At 40.7% G+C, this 22568-nt stretch overlaps 1 protein-coding gene across 13 annotated transcripts in view; it reads left to right on the top strand.

Annotated features, from left to right (window-relative positions):
* LOC129489529 (E3 ubiquitin-protein ligase RNF216) overlaps window positions 1-22568 on the top strand; it is a 166081-nt gene that overhangs the window by 31693 nt on the left and 111820 nt on the right. For 7 of the 13 annotated variants that reach the window (XM_055292243.1, XM_063646055.1, XM_063646058.1 and 4 more), the window contains 4 exons: window positions 9398-10240; window positions 11839-11915; window positions 18917-19019; window positions 20143-20307. In XM_055292243.1, coding sequence (XP_055148218.1) covers window positions 9398-10240; window positions 11839-11915; window positions 18917-19019; window positions 20143-20307 — 1188 coding nt within the window. The remainder of the gene's footprint in view (window positions 1-9397; window positions 10241-11838; window positions 11916-18916; window positions 19020-20142; window positions 20308-22568) is intronic. The other 6 variants (XM_055292245.1, XM_063646060.1, XM_063646063.1 and 3 more) reach the window with 1 other exon arrangement.

The raw sequence follows: 22568 nt of genomic DNA, 5'->3' as shown, positions 1-22568 counted from the left end.
TTATCACACATTTTTTGTTATGTTTTGTTTTTGTTCCAGCTGGAGAAAGACCATTTGGCATTTGGCAGGTAGCTGTATGGAAACATTTAAAACTTTTTGAGGGCATACCGCACACCAGGGAGACTACTGTTATGACTCTAAGGAGGATAATACCAAGATTTTGGGTGGAGTGTGCTCCTCGGCTAGGGCCCCAGCTAAAACCAAATAGCTAGACAAGGAGTCTACCTTGTTTTAACCAAGTAGTCTGCTCTGCAATACCTGCTGTGTTTATCTGTGTGCAACAAGAAGCACCATCAACTGCACAAATTCTTCTCTGTTGAGTTAGTAGGTAATCTCGCATCCCATGACTGGGTTAAATTAAAACAGGGAGTGCAGGTTACCTGCAGAGGCTGCTGATGGTGAAATTTTCACTGCAACGTTGTCCTGCCACATGAGAGTTAGGCATAAGTAAGGAAAGATTAAGGAGGGCAAGAGTCTTATTATGAGAGGGAGTCTTGCTCTGATGTGGTTTGCTGTTGTGAATGTCTCTGGTTGTGGCATCGGCCATCCTAGTGAACTCTGAGTGGCCCATGCATTAGGAATGAGACTTATTCCTTGCAATTTACATAGATTTGTCCAGCTTCAGCTCATAGGGCTTCAGGAACTGAGCAATTCTCCTTCATTGGGTAGTCGTAGCCAGATATTAGAGAAAACTAAAAATTCAGAATTCAGTGCCATGTATAGGTAGATAATAATCTAAATAACAGGCATACTGGAGTTTTCTTTTGAAATGTAGTTTTCCTCTCTAAGTTGCTCCCATTTGTACCAAAGACAGTCACAGTAAGACCAGTTTGCCTGACTAACCACATATTTGAAAGCACATATTTAAATTTGCTTTGCTGGAAATTTTAATGAGGAATCTCAAATTGGTCTTTAAAAAATGTCTCTGCTAGGAAACCAAACCAGGGCAGACATTAGTCTCTTTGCCTGCTGTATCCAGCATCTGGAGGTTCCTGAGCCTGCCAGGAAGAGACAGATTTACCCACTGTAAGGCAGGGAATGCTTAAAGCCAGGCACTGTTTGCACATTTTGAAATATGGCGTTCCAGTCAAAGCCTTGGTAACGTAACCAGTTTCCAGTTGTGTCCTTTTATTAAAAGGACAGATTCTTATTGAACTTATACAAAGAATGATATTGCCATAAAAATAAGAATACTCATGAACAGTTTGCAAATTCTGGAGGGATCCTGTTGGGAGGAAAAGTAAATATTTTTATTTTTATTATAAAAGTATACCAAATTGCTATAAGCTATAATAACCTTAAAAGAAAAAAGTTTCCTTAAATCTGGAAAACAAAGCATTAAAAGAACCAGCAGTGTTTCAAATAAAGAAGCCATAAAAACCCATGATTCTTCTTTTATCAATTCAGTCTCGTAATTAATTCTTGCTGTTTGATCTTGGTTAGCAGTTACACAAATCCATTAGTTTCTTCATTAGAATTTTGTATATTTAGTCCTATAGTACAAACTCAAACTTGTATTTGTCAGAGTTCATTTTTCGCATATCCATCTTTGAACACACAGCACTTTAGGATATAATTGCTTGCAAAGAGCTTTCAGAAAGTGTCAGAACAAAATAACTGTGGACAGCAAGACTTAAAATGGCTGTGGTTAAAAACCTGATGAGAGTTCATTATGACACAGTTGACAAGGAAATTTAGTTATTTCTGAACCAAAATTATGACTGATAGCATTTATACCAAGACATAACAGATTTCTAGGAACTTTATATAATCTTGGAATATAAAAAACATCCATATAGGCCCGGCACGGTGGCTCACGCCTGTATGTAATCCCAGCACTTTGGGAGGCTGAGGCGAGTGGATCACCTGAGGTCAGGAGTTCGAGACCAGCCTGGCCAACATGGTGAAATCTCGTCTCTACTAAAAATACAAAAATTAGCCAGGCATGGTGGCACGTGCCTGTAATTCCAGCTACTTAGGAGGCTGAGGCAGTAGAATCGCTTAAACCCAGGAGATGGAGGTTGCAGTGAGCCAAGATCACGCCACTGCGCTCTAGCCTGTATGACAGAGGGAGACCCTGTCTCAAAAAAAAAAAAAAAAAAAAGATAAATACATGGGCATTTTTGCTGATCAGAAGACACACAGCTGTTTTCCAAATGGTCTTACTTACCAAAAATACCTAAGTCATGTGAACTAAAAGGCATTGGAGTTAGGTCCTGTTTTTCTGATAAAAGATTGAAGTGCTTGCTTTTTCCTTAAACCAATTATGAGAGTTCTCTCATGTATTTTGGTAGAGAAATACCACACACACAACGCATATATAGACATGGAGACACAGAGAAGCAGATCTTACAGCCTTCATTAAAATTCTTTATTTGCCAGTTTTCAGATACAGTTTACACTTGAACAACATGATGCTTAAGGGTGCCAACCCCCGTGCAGCTTAAAATCTGCATATAACTTTTGACTCCCTAAAAACTTAAGTACTAATAGCATAGTGTTGACCAAAGCCTTAACTACTTAATACTACTTAATAACTACTTAACTACTAATAGCATACTGTTGACCAAGAACATAGTTAACATGCTTTAGTCAGTATATTATGTGTGTGTGTGTGCGCGCGTATATATATATATATATATATATATATATATATATATATATATAATATACTGCATTTTTATAGTAAAGTAAGCTGAGGAAAGGTTAAGAAAATCATAAAGAAACTGGACACGGTGGCTCACGCCTATAATCCCAGCACTTTGGGAGGCCAAGGCCAAGAGTTCAAGACCAGCCTGGCCAAGATGGTGAAACCCCGTCTCCACTAAAAATACAAAAATTAGCTGGGCATGGTGGTGAGCACCTATAATCTCAGCTACTCAGAATTTAGCTTGTTTCTTAATGAGTTACTGACTTCAGGGCTGCCAAAGACTAACCAGAGCTTCCCTGGGGTAGAGTTTCAGCATTAAAATGAGGTGGAATTTGGCTTTTTCCTTCAAAAGGTGAACTGTAGGGCACAAAGACAGTTTGTGTGCAGCCTCTGTAAGCTGGCAGAAACTGGTTTAAGATCTATATGTAGTAGTTTATCAGAAAACGATGTTTGTAAGGCCAGTCCTCTGTCCGTATAAGAGTTGTAGTGGGTTTCTGGGTTGTAAATCAGAGTTAGGGAGGGGTCTGATATTTGCCTGATACCCCCTATTGGTAGGGAGCTTAGCAACAGTATGGTTTTTCTTGGAGCTTAGGAATTTAGGGAGTTGCTATACCAGTCACCCTGAACTCTGACCTCATAGGTGATTTTTGTTTCCTTAACCTTAAGGGTCAGGCCAGACACAGTGGCTCAAAACCTGTAATCTCAGTGCTTTGAGAGGCCTAGCAGGAGGATCACTTGAGCCCAGGAATTCAAGGCTGTAGTGAGCTATGATTGTGCCACTATACTTCAGCCTGGGACCCTGTATCTAATTATTATTTATTTATTTATTTATTTATTTATTTATTTATTGAGATGGAGTCTCCTGTTGCCCAGGCCGGGGTGCAGTGGTGCAATCTTGACTCACTGCAGCATCCACGTCCCGGGTTCAGTGATTCTTGTGCCTCAGCCTCTGGAGTAGCTAGGATTACAGGTGTGTGCCACCATGCATGACCTTTGTCTCTAATTTTTAAAAAACAGACAAAACTTTAGGATCTGTCTTAGTTTATAAAGGGGCATCTATTATGCTTTCAGATAACACCATAGAGCTGAAACATTTTGGAAATGGCTTTCTAAAGGTCACGTCTGATATTTCAGGCTTTGCCTGGCCCATGAGTAGACTGGATGGTACTTGTCAGGTCCTGAATATCATCCTCAGGAAAATAACATTCTGCTTCTGCTGCTTTTATCCGTTTTTACTCACTCTCCTTCCCCTGGTCCCACCATGTGTTAGCTGGTAATAAATCAGGTATCCTAGGATCATAAGTTATAATTAAGACTCTGAATTCTTTAAAAAATGTTTGAAAGTCTTCCTCAGGTTTAGGACATTTTTAAACTATGGCCTGTTTTTATCCATAGCATGTAAGTCAGGAATTACATGCTGTATTTTCAGGTTGTTCTGTTTTATAAGGAAACAGCTGAACTGTTTTTTTCAGAGAAGAAAAGCAACTCAGAGTTAGTAGACTGAATATTCAGGAGTAGATGCAATATTCAGGTAAAATGGGAGCAGTAGGAGTTACATTAGTTTATCTGTCTTTGGTGTGGGAGGTGATCTTGCATTTCTAGTTTTTCATTAGCTTTTTGCAGTGAATCTTTCAAAAAAGCTATTTTAGAATCCTGTTGTCTCTTTGAGGCTTCTGAATGCCAGTAAGAATCTCGTTCTCTCCGTGTAATTTGGAGGCTTAGGATTCAAGTGAATTTCTTGGATGAACACTCTTTTTCATCTGGAACATTCCACATCATGGTCATCATAATTCTGAATTATTTTTGGTAAAGTTTTGCCGCTTTTGTAACTATTTGTAGCTTCTGGAGCCAGCAGTTTTATACATGAAAAGGCAGGACTACCAGAAGGCAGAGTACTCCAATTTTTAGAAATTAGGGATGCTGTTTTTATGTTGGACCTTGTATATCTCAGGACTAGGATGACTTTGGCTCCAAGATGTACAACGTAGCCAATAACTTTCCAGTTTCCATCTGACTCAATCAAGACACCTGAGGCCTCCCTCACCTAAACCTGCAAGAAAAGGAATCCACATACCCACAGATTCCAAAAGCCTGAGTTTATGCCCTCCCTGCATTCGACACAGCTGGTATCAGCTTTAAAACTGCACCCCTGTACGCTAGCAGCAAATGGAGTTGCACCCACATTTCTGTCTGGCCATAATCTTGGGGGCTTGACTCAAGCCATAAAGACCTCTGCAAAGAGGGAGCAAAAAATACAGTTCTTGCCAGTAATTTGTGAGCCCCCACATTCCCAAAAGTCATGTGCCCTGCCATAGCCCAGATTAACCCTAGGTGCTGCAAAGTCAAATGCTCTCTCACAGTGCAGCCTAACCTTGGTACCCTCAAAGTCAAAGAGATCAGGTGCTAAAAAGACAGCAGAGCTCAGACTTGAGAAGGACTTCCAACACTTGCAGCTCCATGAGTAAAACATTACTCCCCAAAAAAGGGACTTAGCCGTTTTTCTTGTGTTCCTTGAGTTACCTCAAGATATCAACAGTCCCTGTCCCTTTGGGTTGCCAAACCTGTCAAAGGACAAAATTACAACAAATTTAGTGTAAGGATCTCAGTTGTCTTTATTGTGGCTCTAGCATCAGGTGATGCTTCATTCCAAAATGGAGAGTAAGTGTTCTTGTTGCTTTTTTTTTTTTTTTTAGACAGTCTCGGTCTGTCACCCAGGCTGGAGTGCAGTGGCCCGATCTCAGCTCACTGCAACCTCCCGAGTTTAAGCTATTATCCTGCCTCAGCCTCCTGAGTAGCTGGAATTACAGGTGTGTGCCACCACACCCGGCTGATTTTTGTGTTTTTAGTAGAGATGGCGTTTCACCATGTTGGTCAGGCTGGTCTCTAACTCCTGACCTCAAGTTATCCACCCACTTCAGCCTCCCAAAGTGCTGAGATTACAGGCGTGAGCCACCGTGCCCGGCCCTTGTTGCTTTTTATATTAATTTTATACTCAATCACCTTACCATTATTACCTGTAGTGATTTTTCATTTGACTCTTAACTTCTTGAAAACTTGCATCTGATCTGTCTTTCCAATTTTTATACTTCTTTGACTTGTCTAATTATATTATGGTACTTCCTCAAAAACTTTAATAGTGTTGATAGAGAAGAACAAGAATGGCCACATACATAAGTGGGAATACTTTTAATGTTTCTTCATTAAGTGTGATGGTGCCTTTTTGCTTTAGATACCATTTCTTTAGTTATGTTAAGGAACTAGTCATTTACTTTGACTTAAAAATTTTTTTTTTTAGAAGTGAGTGTAGGATTCTGTTACATTCAATTTCAGCATCTTACACAGATTGTCATGTGGTTTTTCTTCCTTGACCTCTTAGTTGGTAAGTTATTGTCTTTGAAAAGACTCCCCTTGGTTGTGGCATTGTAATGTAGTAGTAATGTGCTGCTGGGGATTCCATTTGCTAATATTAGTGTTTTCTCCGTAGATCTCGTAAGTGGAGATTGGCCCGTAGGTTTGCGTGTACGTATGATATCCTTGACATTTTTTTTTTTTATAAGCATGAGTCTGACTTCATAAAAAGTTTAGAAGTTTTCTTTTTTTTTTTTTTTTTTCTGTTTGGAGATGGGAGTTTTGCTCTTTCGCCCAGGCTAGAGTGCAATGGCGTTATCTTGGCTCACTGCAACCTCTGCCTCCCAGGTTCAAGTGATTCTGCTGCCTCAGCCTCCCAAGTAACTGGGATTACAGGCATGCGCTACCACTCCCAGCTAATTTTGTATTTTTAGTAGAGATGGGGTTTCACCATGTTGGTCAGGCTGGTCTCAAACTTCTGACCTCAGGTGATCCACCTGCCTCAGCCTCCCCAAGTGCTGGGATTATAGGCATGAGCCAACCGTGCCTCGCCAGAAGTTTTCTTTATTTCTTTGAGGGTTGTTTTTTGTTTGTTTGTTTTTTAGAGTCTTCAGAACCAGTGTATTCTTTGAGGTTTGAATATATTCTATAGAATTAAACAAAACAGACTGTTGTTCTACTTCCTCTTAATCTGTGACTCCTTATGTTTTTTCCCTTTTTTAGTTCGAATGGTTATTTGAACTAACCGTTATGTGTCCCCCCCCTTCCCTTCCCTCCCTGGTTTTCCTTCCTCCTCCTCTACCAAAGAAACAGCTTCTTCTCTTCTACAACTCCAGTTACATGTTTTGAAGACCTTTTTGTTCTTGACGTGTTCTCTTATCTAATTTTCCATTTTGTCTATGCCTTACTATGGCTATTCTGACCTGGCTTTCAATTCACTAATTTCTCTCTTCAAATATATTTACTTAAAATGCTATATATCCATATGTAGCATTAGTTATTGTATTTTTAGTTATTGTATTAGTTATTGTATTTTTCCATTCTGGAATTTGCATTTGATTCTTCTCCTTGGCTGCAGTTCTCAATCTAGTCTTTGATTTCCCTAAACATGCTAACTGTTACTTTAGAATTCATGTTGATAATTTCACTGTGTGAAACCCCTGTATATTTGTTTCTGTTGTCTGTTACTTCTCTTGTTTTGATTTTCTGTTGCTGCATTAAGTTCTTGTATACCTAGTTAGTTTTGATTGAGTGTAAGTCATTGTATATGAAAATTTGGGGATTCTGTATGATGTTATGTTTCTCTATAGAGGATCTTAATTGGTTTCTTGAAGAAGAGTAAGAGCACCAGCACCTCACATTCAGGGAGTTAAACTCTCCACACTGGGATTCAGTTCCTGAGAGGTCCAGGGTATTTCCAGCTTACTGCTTACTTCAGTGGCATAGTCCTCAGAGACCCACCCTAAAGCCTGAGATTCACCATCTCCTTTCTTCTAGGGACTTCCCAGAGGAACTGTTGTTACCAGTTTAGCATGTATCCTTCCAGGTCTTTTCTTTGAATTTGTATGTATCCATGTGTATATACATGTGTGTACATATACATACTTTTAGAAATGATTTTGTTTGTGTCTTATTGACGTATTTTAAGTAAATGGAATCATTCTGCGTATGATTTTGCAGCTTGCTTTTCTTCACTTAATGGCATTTCTTAGTGAAGCTTTCCATTTCAGTACAGATTGAGCTACCTCTTTTTTGGTAGGGGTCAGTTGTAGAGTATTTTGTAGAACAAATAAGTAATAGTTTATTTAACCATTCACTCAGGGACAAACTTCACAATGTCTCTAGGCTTTTTTCTGTTTACGCTGAATATTCTTGTATATGCCCTTTTTAGATAGAGTTTATAGAACAGTATGAAAAAATGATGACAGATATACATTTTTAATTTTTATTTATGTATTTGTGTATTTATTTATTTATTTGAGACGGAGTCTTGCTCTGTCTCCAGGCTGGAGTGCTGTGGTACCATCTCGGCTCACTGCAACCTCTTGACTCCCTGGTTCAAGCAATTCTGCTATGTCAGCCTCCCAAGTAGCTGGGATTACAGGCACACACCACCACGCCCAGTTGATGTTTGTATTTTTAGTAGAGACGGGGTTTCACCATGTTGGCCAGGATGGTCTCGATCTCCTGACCTCATGATCCGCCTGCCTTGGCCTCCCTGAATGCTGGGATTACAGGCATGAGCCACCACGCCTGGCCTACGTTTTTTATAATAGTGCCAAATTTCTCTCCCAAATTCACCAGCAGTAAATGATAGTATAAGAATTTTCACACATCGGCCAAGCGTGGTGCCCCACACCTGTAATCCCAGCGCTTTGGGAGGCTGAGGTGGGCCAGTCATCTGAGGTCAGGCGTTCAAGACCAGCCTGGCCAACATGGCGAAACCCTGTCTCTAACAAAAATACAAAAATTAGCTGGATGTGGAGGTGTGCACCTATAATCCCAGCTACTGGGGAGGCTGAGGCAGGATAATTGCTTGAACCTGGGAGGCGGAAGTTGGAGTGAGCTGAGATCATGCCATTGCACTCCAGCCTGGGTGACAGAGCGAGACTCTGTCTCAAAAAAAAAAAGATTTTTCACCATCCTCACCAATGCTTGGTATTATCTAATTTAAAAGTTTGCCAGTCTTACAGGGAAAAAAATACTGTCTTGTTTTAATTTTTCATTTTGCTAGTTACTAATGAGATTTAGATTGTTTTTATATGTTTTTTGAACATTTCTTATTCTTGTGATGTGTTAGCATTCTTTCATTGTTTTATCTGCTGTGGAGTTATTTTTGTTTTAGTGGTCTCAGGTTAAATTATAATTCAGGGCCGGGTTCAGTGGCTTATGCCTGTAATCCCAGAACTTTGGGAGGCTGAGGGAGGCAGATCAGTTGAGGCCAGGAGTTTGAGACCAGCATGGCCAACCTGGCGAAACCCCGTCTCTATTAGAAACACAAAAATTAGCTGGACATGTTGGCACATGCTTGTAATCCCAGATGCTTGGGAGGTTGAGGCACAAGAGTTGTTTGAGCCCGGGAGGCAGAGGTTGCAGTGAGCTGAGATCGCACCATTGCACTCCAGCCTGGGTAACAGAGGAAAACTGTCTCAAAAATAAAAATAAATTTTAATTCAAACTATATTTCAAGCTTTAATCTATGAATGACTACTTTGATTCTTACAGATAGTATATATAGTGTAATCAAATTTCAGTGTTAAGATAAATGTAAAGAATAGGTATTGTTAAGGGAGAGGGTGTTTTTGTTTCTTTCCTGTCCTATCTCGGAAGCTCAATATAAGTACGTGAGGGATAGGCATAGGAAAGAAATTGAATTATTAAAATTTCATTTTTTCTTAGACAAATAAACCTCAGAGATCACGACCCAATCTCATCAAACCAGCTGCCCAGTGGCAAGATCTGAAAAGGTTGGGAGAAGAAAGTCCTAAAAAGTCTAGAGCAGCATTTGAATCAGATAAGAGCAGCTATTTTTCAGTGTGTAACAACCCATTGTTTGATTCTGGGGCACAGGATGATTCTGAGGATGACTACGGTGAATTTCTGGATCTTGGGCCTCCTGTAATCTCTGAATTCACTAAGCCAAGTGGCCAAACAGAAAGAGAACCCAAGCCTGGACCGAGTCGTAACCAAGCAGCAAATGACATTGTCAACCCCAGATCAGAGCAGAAAGTCATCATCTTGGAAGAAGGTAGCCTTCTTTATGCCGAAAGAGATCCTTTGGAAACTCAGAACCAGTCATCTGAAGACTCAGAGTCAGAGCTGTTATCAAATCTAGGAGAGTCAGCTGCTCTAGCAGATGATCAGGCCATCGAAGAAGACTGCTGGTTAGATCATCCTTACTTCCAGTCTCTGAACCAACAGCCCCGTGAAATAACAAACCAGGTTGTTCCTCAGGAACGGCAGCCTGAAGCAGAACTGGGCCGCTTGTTGTTTCAGCATGAATTCCCAGGGCCAGCTTTTCCAAGGCCAGAACCCCAGCAAGGTGGGATTTCAGGCCCCTCTTCTCCTCAGCCTGCCCATCCTCTAGGAGAGTTTGAAGACCAACAGTTAGCAATTGATGATGAAGAGCCAGGTCCAGCCTTTCCAATGCAAGAATCACAAGAGCCCAATTTGGAAAACATTTGGGGGCAAGAAGCTGCAGAGGTAGATCAAGAACTCGTTGAACTATTAGTGAAAGAAACGGTAAGTTTTATTTTATCAAGTAAATGTAGACACTACATATACTGAGTTTCTTTTTTTTTTTCATTGCAAAAAAAAAAAAAAAGTTGTTTGTATGCATGGACTTCATTTTCCTAAGACGTATATATCTAGATGTACAGAATAGAAGAGACACTCTGAAGACATGAAAATGGAATTGGGGTTCCTTTACTATACTTAACCTTTCAGGAAGCTCTCTGGGATTCTAACTGCATATCATGGTGGCCTGGTGCTGTCATACCTGCAATCCCTCATTTTTTTCAGATTCCTTGAGTTCACTCCAAATGGAAACCCTTAAAGCAGGTTTATTGAATTACCTAGACCTATGCTGTCCAATATGGCACTTACTAGCTCCTCGTGGCTGTTTACATTTAAATGTCTTATAGTTAAATAAAATTTTCCCGTGGCATCAGTCACATCTTAGCCTTAGTAGCCACATGAGGCTAACAGCTTACCTCATATCAAGCATAGAGGACAATGTTTCTGTCATCCTACAAAGCTCTGTTAGTGGTGATATTAAGAGTTACACAAGGGTCGGGCGTGGTGGCTCACACCTATAATTTCAGCACTTTGGGAGGCCAAGGTGGGTGGATCACAAGGTCAGGAGATCAAGACCATCCTGGCTAACACAGTGAAACCCTGTCTCTACTAAAAAAATAAAAAATTAGCCAGGCGTGGTGGCGGGCACCTGTAGTCCCAGCTACTTGGGAGGCTGAGGCAGGAGGATGGCGTGAACCCTGGAGGCGGAGCTTGCAGTGAGTCGAGATCGAGCCACTGCACTCCAGCCTGGGCAACAGAGTGAGACTGTCTCAACAACAACAAAAAAAAGGTGTTACATCCAGTAGCCACTGTTTGCCTTCAAACAAGTCTGTTAACCCTACTTTACCCAGGCGGGGTTTTTTTGTTTTGTTTTTGGTTTTTGGGTTTTTTTTTTTTGAGACCGAGTCTCACTCCGTCACCCAGGCTGGGGTACAGTGGTGCGATCTCAGCTCACTGCAACCTCCGCCTCCTGGGTTCAAGCGATTCTCCTGTCTCAGCCTCCCCAGTAGCTGGGATCACAGGCGCATACCACCACGTCTGGCTCATTTTTGTATTTTTTTAGTAGAGATGGGGTTTCATCATGTTGGCCAGGCTGGTTTTGAACTCCTGACAGGTGATCTGCCTGCCTCTACCTTCCAAAGTGCTTCGATCATAGGCATGAGCCAGTGCTCCCAGCCACCCACGTGTTTTTATCTAGCCACTAGGTTGTGTGCTGCTTGAGGGCTGGCATGAGATTGTAACTTATTTGTGTTTGGATTCCCTTTGTCTAGACAGAGATGCTCAATATTTGTTGAAGCAATGAAGAATGGATCTGTAAAATGGGGACAGAGAACCAGATCTCTCAAGACCTTTCTAGACCTCATCTTCTAGGTAGACAGATGAATCTGGGAACTAGTGTTGAATTTGAAGACACACATAGACTTGCTTCACAGACCTTTTCTAGTCTTTAGTCATTTTATTATACTTTTTGCCATCTGTTTTGTATTGCCATTTGAAACCATTCTAGTGAGTGAAATATAAATTATGTTCTTATTTGTTTCTAGGAAGCAAGATTTCCAGATGTAGCAAATGGGTTTATTGAGGAAATAATTCATTTTAAGAATTATTACGATCTGAATGTGTAAGTATACTGCCATGCTTTTTTTGTGGTGGTGGTGGTGGTGGTAAAATATATGTAATAAAAAATTTACCATTTTAATCATTTTTAAATATACAATTTGGTGTTGTTAAGTAAATTCACATTATTATGCAACTATCACCACCATCCATCTTCAGAACTCTTTCATCTTCTCAAACTGAAACTCTGTCCCCATTAAACACTCACTCCCCATCCCCTTCCCAAGCCAGTGGCACCCACCATCCTACTTTCTTTCTACATGGATTTGGCTACTATCAGGGGCCTCGTGTTTGTTCTTTTCTGACTGGCTTATTTCACTTGGCATTATGTCTTTTTTAATGACCTTGTTCGTTCTGACATTAGTGATATACAGACTGTTTTCTGGATTTTATGGAATACTGCGTGGTTATAGAATTATGATACTGAGTTGTTTCTAAGCATTGATACTGTCTGTGTTTTAGTCAAGATGTTAAGACATTTTCTTCCCTATAATTGTAACAAAATGTTCTGCAGCCACTCTGTCTGTTTGGAGAAATACGTGGAAGCATTTTTTTTTTTTTTCTTGAGATGGAGTCTCGCTCTGTCGCCCAGGCTGGAGTCCAGTGGTGCGATCTCAGCTCACTGCAAGCTCCGCCTCCCAAGTTCACGCCATTCTCCTGCCTCAGCCTCCCGAGTAGCTGGGACTACAGGTGCCTGCCACCACACCCGGCTAATTTTGTGTATTTTTAGTAGAGACGGGGTTTCACCATGTTAGCCAGGATGGTCTCGATCTCCTGACCTCGTGATCTGCCCGCCTCGACCTCCCAAAGTTCTGGGATTACAGGTGTGAGCCACCGCTCCTGGCCACATTTCTTAATTTTCATTATAAAAGGGATAAATATGGGCCAGACACATGGTTCACACCTTTAATTCTGGCACTTTGGGAGGCTGAGGCAAGAGGATTGCCTGAGTGCAGGAATTCAAGGCTGCAGTGAGCTATATTATGCTACTGCACTCCAGCCTGGGAGACAGAGTGGGACCTTGTCTCTATTTTAAAAAAAAATTTTATAAGTGGTGAATATGCTTGTTAAAAAAATAAGTTTTCCTGAAGAATGTAAAATGAAAAATATACTCTTTCCCCTCCTTCTGATCTGCAGAGGTGAAATAATTGTAAATTTTTTTTTTTTTTGGAGACAGAGTCTTATTCTGTTGCCCAGGTTAGAGTGCAGTGGTGCAATCTTGGCTCACAGCAATCTCCGCCTCCCGGGTCCAAGCGATTCTCCTGCCTCAGTCTCCTGCGTAGCTGGCGTTACAGGCGTACTCCACCATGCCTGGCTAATTTTTGTATTTTAGTAGAGACGGTTTCATCATGTTGGTCAGGCTGGTCTTAAAACCCTGACCTCGTGATCTGCTCGCCTCAGCCTCCCAAAGTGCTGGGATTACAGCCATGAGCCACCGTGCCCAGCCTGGTGGTAAATTTAAACAAAATAGACAGTTCACTAAACACCTGTCCTCAAAGTTCGTATCTTATGCTGTAGTTCTCAGTCAAGGTTGCAGGTGAGCTTCTTCCCTGCCAAGTCTGAGAAGGAAGGGCCCCTTTCCAAGTGCTTAGCCCAATGTAGGTACTTTTTTCTAATTTGTACAATGACACTGTTGGAGCCATTAGTGGCCTTGTCTGATCCCATCTCTGTACAGAGGCAACCACTGTCATCAGATTTATATATATATAAATATATATATATATATAAATATATTAAAAAAATATTTATTTATTTATATATTTATTTATTTTGAGACGGAGTCTCACTCTGTCACCTAGGCTAGAGTGCAGTGGTGTGATCTCAGCTCACTGCAGCCTCCGCCTCCCAGGTTCAAGTGATTCTCCTGCCTCAGCCTCCCAAGTAGCTGAGATGACAGGCATGGGCCATCACGTCTGGCTAATTTTTGTGTTTTTAGTAGAGACAGTTTCCCTATGTTGGCCAGGCTAGTCTTGAACTCCTGACCTCAGGTGATCCACCTACCTCGGCCTCCCAAAGTGCTGGGATTGCAGGTGTGAGCCACTGCACCTGGCCTTCCCTTAATCTTTATCAATTTTACTTAACATGCTTCTCAGTAAGGCAAAGCCATTAAGAGTATACACTACCAGGCCATAGATTGGTGATGTTGGTCAGTTCTGGAAATTTTGTAGCTGTTTCCTGTCTTCTGTAACTCTTCTCCCACAATCTCCTTGTCTCTAAGTCCACCTCTTTGTCTCTGAGATGCATTATGGATGATTTCTTCAGAGGTGTCTTCTAGCCCACAAATTTCTCTTCAGTACAGTGTAATCTCCTTTTAACTCATCCACTGTGTTACTGGTAATCAGTTACAAAATTTTAGCTTTTAATTCTCTTGGTTATTTTCCTAGAGTTTTGCTCTTTGCCTGTATTTTTAATCTTGTTTAAATTTCTTTAACCAATAAACATAGCTTCTTTGTGAGTTTGATTGTTCTGATGTGTTAAGTTCTCGGGAATCATATTCTCTTCTTCCTGCTAGCTCCCATGGTGCCTCGTTTTCTTGTGTATTTTCTAAATTTTACTCTAAGCTCATGTCTTGAGTTCTTGATAGAGTTGGTTTCTTTAGAGATTATCGCTGTTGCCTCTTTCAAGTCCCCAAGGGCAGTATCAGTTTGAAACGACTTTAGATTCCTGTCGAAGTTTTTGGATTACACAAACTCTTTTTTTTTTTTTTTTTTTGAGACGAAGTCTCACTCTCTTGCCCAGGCTGGAGTGCAGTGGCGCGATCCTGGCTCACTGCAACCTCCGTCTCCTGGGTTCAAGCGATTCTTCTGCCTCAGCCTCCTGAGTAGCTTGGATTACAGGTGCCCACCGCCCAGCTAATTTTTGTATTTTTAGTAGAGATGGGGTTTCACCATGTTGGCCAGGCTTGTCTTGAACTCCTGACCTCAAGTTATCCCCCTGCCTCAGCCTCCCAAAGTGCTGGGAGACGTGAGCCACCGTGCCCAGCAAACCTTTTATTTATTTATTTGAGAGAGAGTTTTGCCCTTGTCGTCCAAGCTGGAGTGCAATGGCATGATCTCAGCTCACTGCAACCTTCGCCTCCCAGGTTCAGGTGATTTTCCTGCCTCAGCGTCCCGAATAGCTGGGATTACAGGCATGTGTTACCTCACCCGGCTTGGATTACCCAAACTCTTAAAGCATTTTTTATTTTTCAATGAGAGACTCTACCTGGGTATTTAACCTTCCGTACAGTGAGGAAAGAAAGCTATTTTGTTATTTACATGCCAGTTACTCACTCTTCTGAAGCCTTTCCACATATTCTTTATTGTGTATAGTTTTTAAACTTGGTTATTGTAGAATATAATATAGATAAAGAAAAATGAACGAAATAAAGATGCACAGCTCAATAATTTATCACAAACCAAACATTTATGTAACCACAACCCAGAAATCTTCAAGAAATAGAACGTTGCTATCCTTTTTGAACAGTACATAAAGATTTTGTATAGTCTGTGGTCTTTTGAGTCTGATTTCTTTTCACTCAGCATTATGTTAGGTTTATTTGTGCGGGGTAGAACCACAGTTTATATATTTTCCATTGCTAAGTGTTATTCCATTTATATCACTTAGTAATGAAATTTTCCATCTACTTCTGATAGGCATTTGAGTTCTGACTGTCACAAATAATGTAGCTGTGAACATTCTCCTGCTTGTCTCCTGAACTCTACTTGCCCCACGCCCTGGCATCCACCTTCCTATTGGCTGTGTTTGTGTCTTCCAGCAGAATTGTTTGTTGGAGATTTTTTTCCCCTCCTAAGCTTTTAAAATACTTTCTTTTTGGGTTTCTAAGTGGCATGATAATAACTACATTTTTTTTTTAATTACTAAGCTTTATTTTTTAGAGCAGTTTTAGGTTTATGGGAAAATTGAGCAGCAATGAGTACATTTTTACAATGAAAACTTTCTTGTAGGCTTCTACTCACCTAAAAAGCAACTTATATGTGTGAATTGCTTTAACAGCTCTTCGACAATACTGAGTTATGATGTTATTTTTTGTAGTTAACTAGGGTAGGCATAAAGTAGCATAAGTGACATTTCTTTGCTAATTGGCTGTGTTTTTCGTATATTTGTTTACTAATTGTATTTCCCTTGCGTGTGAATTGTTTACTTTTCTCTTTGAATTCCTTTTTTTTTTTTTTTTTTTTGGTTAATGTTTTCCTGGTTATGAAATGTAATACAGGTTTGTGGTTTGTTCATTACAGAAAATGTAAATGATAGAGAAAAGTGTAAACTTAGCTCATTTATAGAACAATGATTTGAATACCAGATACCATGTTGTAGTATTTTTTAACAATTTAACCTCATAGAAATTGAGTATACTTCAATGTTTTTCTCTCCTTCTGCAAATGAACATCATGTTTAAATATATCTTCAAGATTGTCTATAAAAATCACTAAAATGTAATCAAATTGACACCTTCTCTTACAGTTCTGTTCTCCTACTTCCTGAGTCTCACAGGTGTACTTATTTTTAGGGACTTGCAGACCCTCTGTGCTTTTTGTGTCACTCAGAAACAAACATTGATCCTTAAGCACATTAAAATTCTCATGAAATCCAAAAAGCAAGGGAATGTGCAGTCATTGTATTGCATCTTTTCAAGCCAATCTTGTTTTCCTGACACTGCTTTCCTTTCCATTAGTCTCTGGACTCCTAGGACAATGTTAATTCCACAACTAACCTAAAATGTTAATGGAAACTGGAAATAAGGCCCAAAGCTGAGTTGAACAGGCTGGGATTTTGTTGTAGCTCAGTCTCAGTTACTTTATGTATGTCTTTAAATGGCTTTTGGATGGAACCATCTGGCCATTTTAAGCAGGAAGGGCCTATTCATTAGAGAACCACATGGCAGGTAATCTACTCTGGCTGATTAACTTAGACCTTTCACTCACATGTGGTCAACTTCAGTTGGATGAAGGCAGCAACAACTATCTAAGGGTTGAAAGGTTGGAGTACTAGCCTGGCTTACTTTGTAGGAGTGCCTTCTCTGGAACCGTTAGCATGTCAGATCAGCTGAAGCATGAGGTCATATGAAGAGGTGGGCAGATTGAAGTCCGACAGGCTTCCCCACTGCTTTTGCCCCAGGGTGCAGATATTAGAACAGAGGCTACCACTTGTTTCTGTAGAAGAAAAACTTTGTCCTTCATTTTCTGTGCTTTCAAATGTCACTTAACTTGCAGAAGAGTTCTTTTGGTAAGCATAATGAAGGGGTTAAACTAGAAATGAATTTTGACAGTTTATAGTGAGAGCTTCTGATTTCTGCCGTGTGGAACTTCATATCTGTAGCATTTCAGTATTTGAAGTTCTTAATATGGTTGAAAATATAAAATGAATTGGGGAGAGATGAACCTCTCAAACATGTTTGTTTTTTCAAGAAATCATATCTATCGTTCCACCTGTATTTCATGTAGAGGTGTACTTATGTATCATGTACTTGAGAAAACACGTAAAAACAGACCATATTAAAGCCAGTCCGTGTTTGGTTTGTCACCACGTCAAATATGCACATGTAATGAGTTGTCTGGAACTCAGGCCTTTCCCTACAGATGGGATTTTTGCTGGTGGCTAATTCTCAGGTCAGCCTTCAAAGGTTTGCATAACTCCAGTACACACCAGTGAATTCTAGGATGGAGAATTACCACTGATGACAATGGTTTTAAAGGAAAATGTACTCTGAATTCTTGTCGCCCTCTGTAATAGGAGGAGTTTCCTGCTTTTTTTCCTCTCTTTGGGCCTCTGGCGTTGTGTTCCGTGGAATGGGCAGGCTGTGGTGGTAGGGAAGGGGGGAGCTTAGAGATGAAAAGTATATGGGACTCCTGGAAGGAACGGAAGGGAAATGCATTGAGATGTCAGGATGAGGGAGAAGGCTTTGACATGGGTCCCCGGCGGGGGCTGCAGAATAATCGAACCTCTCCAAACCAGTCCCCAAACATTGGCACCTGGGTGAGAAAAGGAGCCAGAGCTGGGCACTTTTTCTCTGCCGTCTTTCTGCCAGACCTCCTGTTCTACTATTGACATCTGGCAAAAGAGAACCAGTAGAAAGGGAAGTGTGTGAGAATTGCAGGTATAGCACCTAGGAGATCATCTTAGGAATCTACTGGAGCAAGAGAAAGAGAAAAGGGGAAGTCCCCATTACCCTCCAAGCAAAGAAGCTTCCTTGCTACTGAATGTGGCTAGAGCTGTACCCCACCCACCCTGTCTTCACTACTGTGCAGTTGTTCCAAGGTGGTTGTCTGATTTGACTGTGAAGAGCCTGGATAGTTAACATTTGTTAGGTCTGGTGGTGATACATCAATGTGTGTTACCTCACTCTGTATATCCTTACTTTGGAAGTATTTCATGCTGATAATAGACAAAGCTAATGGGTTTGGTGTGAAGAGAGTCTGTTCATAGGAAAACATGATCTATTCATCAGTCTAGCTTAACAGCTAGCTAAATAAACCGAGTGTAACTCTGTGGCTCATAGAGCTTTATATTACCATAGAGATTTATGTTACCACAGGGGTATAAAAAGTATTAATGAATTAACAAAAGGTCTTTTATATTTCATTTATTTATTACATCGCTTAGCAGACTGTTTTTTATTGTAAACGTGAATACACAGTTTTCCACTTCTTACTTGTTCATAGTTTTCTTGACAGAGTAGCTACTTTTCTTATAAATTTTCTAATTTCGTAGTTTAACCAATAATAGTTTCAGTGACTTTATTACATTAACACCCAATTGATACATAAACTTTGGAGGAGTTTGCCTTAATCAGTATGTTCATTGCTTTTTAAATTTTTATCTTTCACAAAGATAGGAATTCAGTGCAGTTGTTTGTTTGTTTGTTTAGTTTTTCTGGGCTACAAACATCTTAATTTCTTGATAGGCCAGTTGTAATGTGTGACTAAGGACTATATTCTTCAAACATTGCATTTGAAGCAGTGGGATTTGGAAGCAGTATGAAAGTAACATCATTTGTTTTTGCAGGCTTTGTAATTTTCTTCTGGAAAACCCAGATTATCCAAAGAGAGAAGATAGAATCATTATAAATCCCAGTAGCAGTCTGCTGGCCAGCCAAGATGAGACAAAGGCAAGTGTCATGTTCTTGTTTTGCAGTCGCTGCCTGGAAATGCTCTGCTTTGTTGTTGTTGTTGTTGTTGTTGTTATCTCTGTGGGAAGAAAGTGCTTTGTTGGGACAAGTTTTTAAAGACTAGCAGAGGGACATGGGATTTCAGAATACATCTATACTTCAGTGCGATCTCCCAGTCTGAGCCACTTTGAATTCTGTCTTTAACTTCTGTCTGTCCTTGTAATTCTTATCTTCCTTTTCCCACAAAGAATTGAACGAATCCTCCATATCTTTAATCCTACAAAGCAAATTCCTAAAGCAAAACAATAATTGGCCAAAACTCTTTAACATTTTATTATGAAAATTTTCAAACCTACAGAAAAATTGAAATATTTTACGTTGATCACCTATATGCCTACCACTGGTGCTACTAAAAAGTTAACAGTTTACTGTATCCTCTTTGTCATACATATGTCCTCTGTCTATTCATCAGCACATCTTTGTTATGTTTCATTTCATGATAATGCATTTCAAAGTAGATTGCAAAAACATCAGTACACTTCCCTGTAAATACTTCAGCATGCAGATCATTACCCAGAGTTGAATATCTTTTTTCTTTTGACGTGAGATTTGTATAGTGTATACTATACATCTGTTTAACCAGATCTCATATCAATATGTAAACAGCTTAGTTTTTAAAAACTTTAATCATTGTCATTATTTGTGATCTAAACTGGCATTTAGTTTGTTATATGGTAAAGTATGGTTGAGGACTAACTTTATTAAGATCTGTTGCTTGATCTTCCAACTCCCCATAGATTCTTTGACTATCTCTCTTACATATTCTATAATAGAAAAAAAATAGTTGTTTGTAAATATGTTATGGAAAGAAGATGGCTGTAAGATTGGTTTAAATCCCCAACTATACTTCTTTACTAGTAAAACTAGTCTGTTGGCTCCAGACAGGTTTGTTTAACCTCTCTGAGCCACCATTTTCTCATCTCTCTTACAGGGCTGGTAACTTCCTTATAGAGTAATTAGAACAAATGTTATTCTTTTCTACACATGTAATTCTTAAAATGATTTCCCCTACATGGGAAATGTACTGCCTGGCCTCTGATTTTATGCTTCTCTCTCATTTCAGTTGCCTAAAATAGACTTTTTTGACTATTCTAAATTGACTCCTCTTGACCAGCGCTGCTTCATCCAAGCTGCTGACCTCCTCATGGCCGACTTCAAAGTGCTCAGTAGTCAGGACATCAAGTGGGCCCTGCACGAGCTCAAAGGACACTATGCGATCACCCGCAAGGTACTCTACTTGGTCTTCCTGTTGGGGTCACACCTCTTAACTACATTTTCCCATGATAACAGAATGAACAGTTCAGCTTGTGGAAATTGGGATGGTTTATGATTGATAAGAAATTTATTAGGGTGAAGATAAATAGATAGGTATTTGCTGATCGTGACGGACTAAATGAAAAGAAATAATAGATAGATGAGAAGCAGAGAAGTTCTGGTTTGACCATAAAAACATGGAGGGTAATACATTCTACTGTGGAATGCAGGAGTATGAAAGATGCGTTCTAATCCTGCTCCTTCCTGATTGGCTTTCCGGCTTGGGACAAGTCACATGACCATCCATCCCCCAGGTGGCCCAGTTATCAGTGACAGGACGTAAGGTCTGTAAAGAGTCCGAGAACACAGCAGTGCCCCCTCACAAGAGAATGGGCAGCTACTGACAGCTCCCAGCGTTCTCCCCCCAAGGATCCTAAAATAGATAGCACTTAAAGGCCTTGGTTAAGGGTGAGAAGGGTGCTGGTTTGTGGTGGGTAACACAGACGTCTTCCGTGAAGGACAGCACATGGTGCCTGCTTTGTAGCTGTGGCCAGAACAGGAGTGCATGCACCAGCAGAGACCTTGGCTTACTCCTCTCGGTCGCTCTTACTGCCATTAAATTCTATTCTACTGAAATTCTTGTGATTCTCAGCAAACACTGTGATGTTTCTTTTGTCCAAAGGACAAACGTGGAGTTATCGTAATGGTTAAAATACTCATTGGGTCTTACCTGTAGGAAGGGAAGAACCAAGCCAAGGACTGTGGCTCATGCTGTCATGCTGAGGTCTAGGCCAAGCCCCTTCCGCCTTTTTTTTTTTTTTTTTTTGCCCAGGCTGGAGTGCAGTGGCGTGATCTCGGCTCACTGCAGCCTCTGCCTCCCCAGTTCAAGCGATTCTTCTGTCTCAGCCTCCTAAGTAGCTGGGACTATAGATGCTCACCACCACGCCTGGCTGGTATTTTTAGTAAAGATGGGGTTTCACCATTTTGGCCAAGCTGGTCAGCAACTCCTGACCTCAGATGATCCACCCACCTCAGCCTCCCAAAGTGCTGGGATTACCGACATGAGCCACCGCGCCCGGCCAGAAAAAAGACTGAAAGAAAAATAGAGAGGCTTTGAAAGGGTAATTCAGGAGGCAACCTAAGGTAGACCAAAGGTCTCCAGAAGGGCCTCCCTGAGCAAGGGACATTTAATCACAGACCCAAGTAGGAGTTTGGTGAAAGGGGTTGTGGAAGATGTTAGTGTCATTTATTGGGGTGAGAACTAGTATAAACATCTGCTTTGGAGGGAAATAATCATGAATTCAGTCTGGGAAACGTTGGTTGCCAATGTGCTGAGAAGGGCCTGTGAGACATCTGAGTAAAAATAATTCATTGGGAGGTTGAATGGACTAGAAAGTTTGGAAAATACAGACTGTAGATAGGATTTTTTTTTTTTTTTTTTTTTTTTTTTGTATCTCCTTGGGTTTTATGGTGATAGGACTTTGAGAGTCATCAGCATATGGAAAATCTCACCAGCCAGGATGGGGTACCCAGCGATACCAGGTGAGAAGAGAGGACTCCTGACATGTAAAGACCAAGCGGAGGAGGCAGGCAGACAGGAAGGAGGAAGTTGAGAGACTGGAGCAGTCTGTATTATTATCATCATCATCATGGTTATTCTTGTTTAGAAACAGGGTCTCTCTCTGTCACCCAGGCTGGAGTACAGTGGCCCAATCATGGCTTATTGCAACCTTGACCTTCTGGGCTCAAGCCATCTTCCTGCCTCAGCTTCCCATGTAGCTAGGAGTACAGGTGCACACCACCACACCTGGTGATCTTTCTATTTTATTTTTTGTAGAAATGGGGTCTTGATAGATTGTGCAGGCTGGTCTTGAACTCCTGGCCTCAGGCTGTCCTCCCACCTCAACCTTCTAAAGCACTAGGATGTCACCATGTCCAGCCTGTTATTAAATACTGCTAAGAGTTTGTGCAAAATGAAGACTAAAATGTAGATGGTAGAATTGTAGACTTGGCCACTCAATAATAAGCATAGATTAGTAAGTGCAAAGACAGGGTAGATGCCAAATTAGAGACAGCTGGAAAGCTTGTGGTCATAAGGGTGAGGTGGTAAAACAGCAGATAAACAACTCCTCTGATAAGTTTCTCTACAAAGAGGAGGAGAAGAAAGAGGGGCTGGCGTTGAAAGAGAGATGAGATCACCTTCTCAACACTGCCACACTGGGGATTAAGTTTCAG

Source organism: Symphalangus syndactylus, chromosome 9, assembly GCF_028878055.3.
Source record: "Symphalangus syndactylus isolate Jambi chromosome 9, NHGRI_mSymSyn1-v2.1_pri, whole genome shotgun sequence".
Classification (NCBI taxonomy): domain Eukaryota; kingdom Metazoa; phylum Chordata; class Mammalia; order Primates; family Hylobatidae; genus Symphalangus; species Symphalangus syndactylus.
Note: the sequence above shows the minus strand (reverse complement) of the source record. Positions and strands in the feature narration are given on the sequence as shown.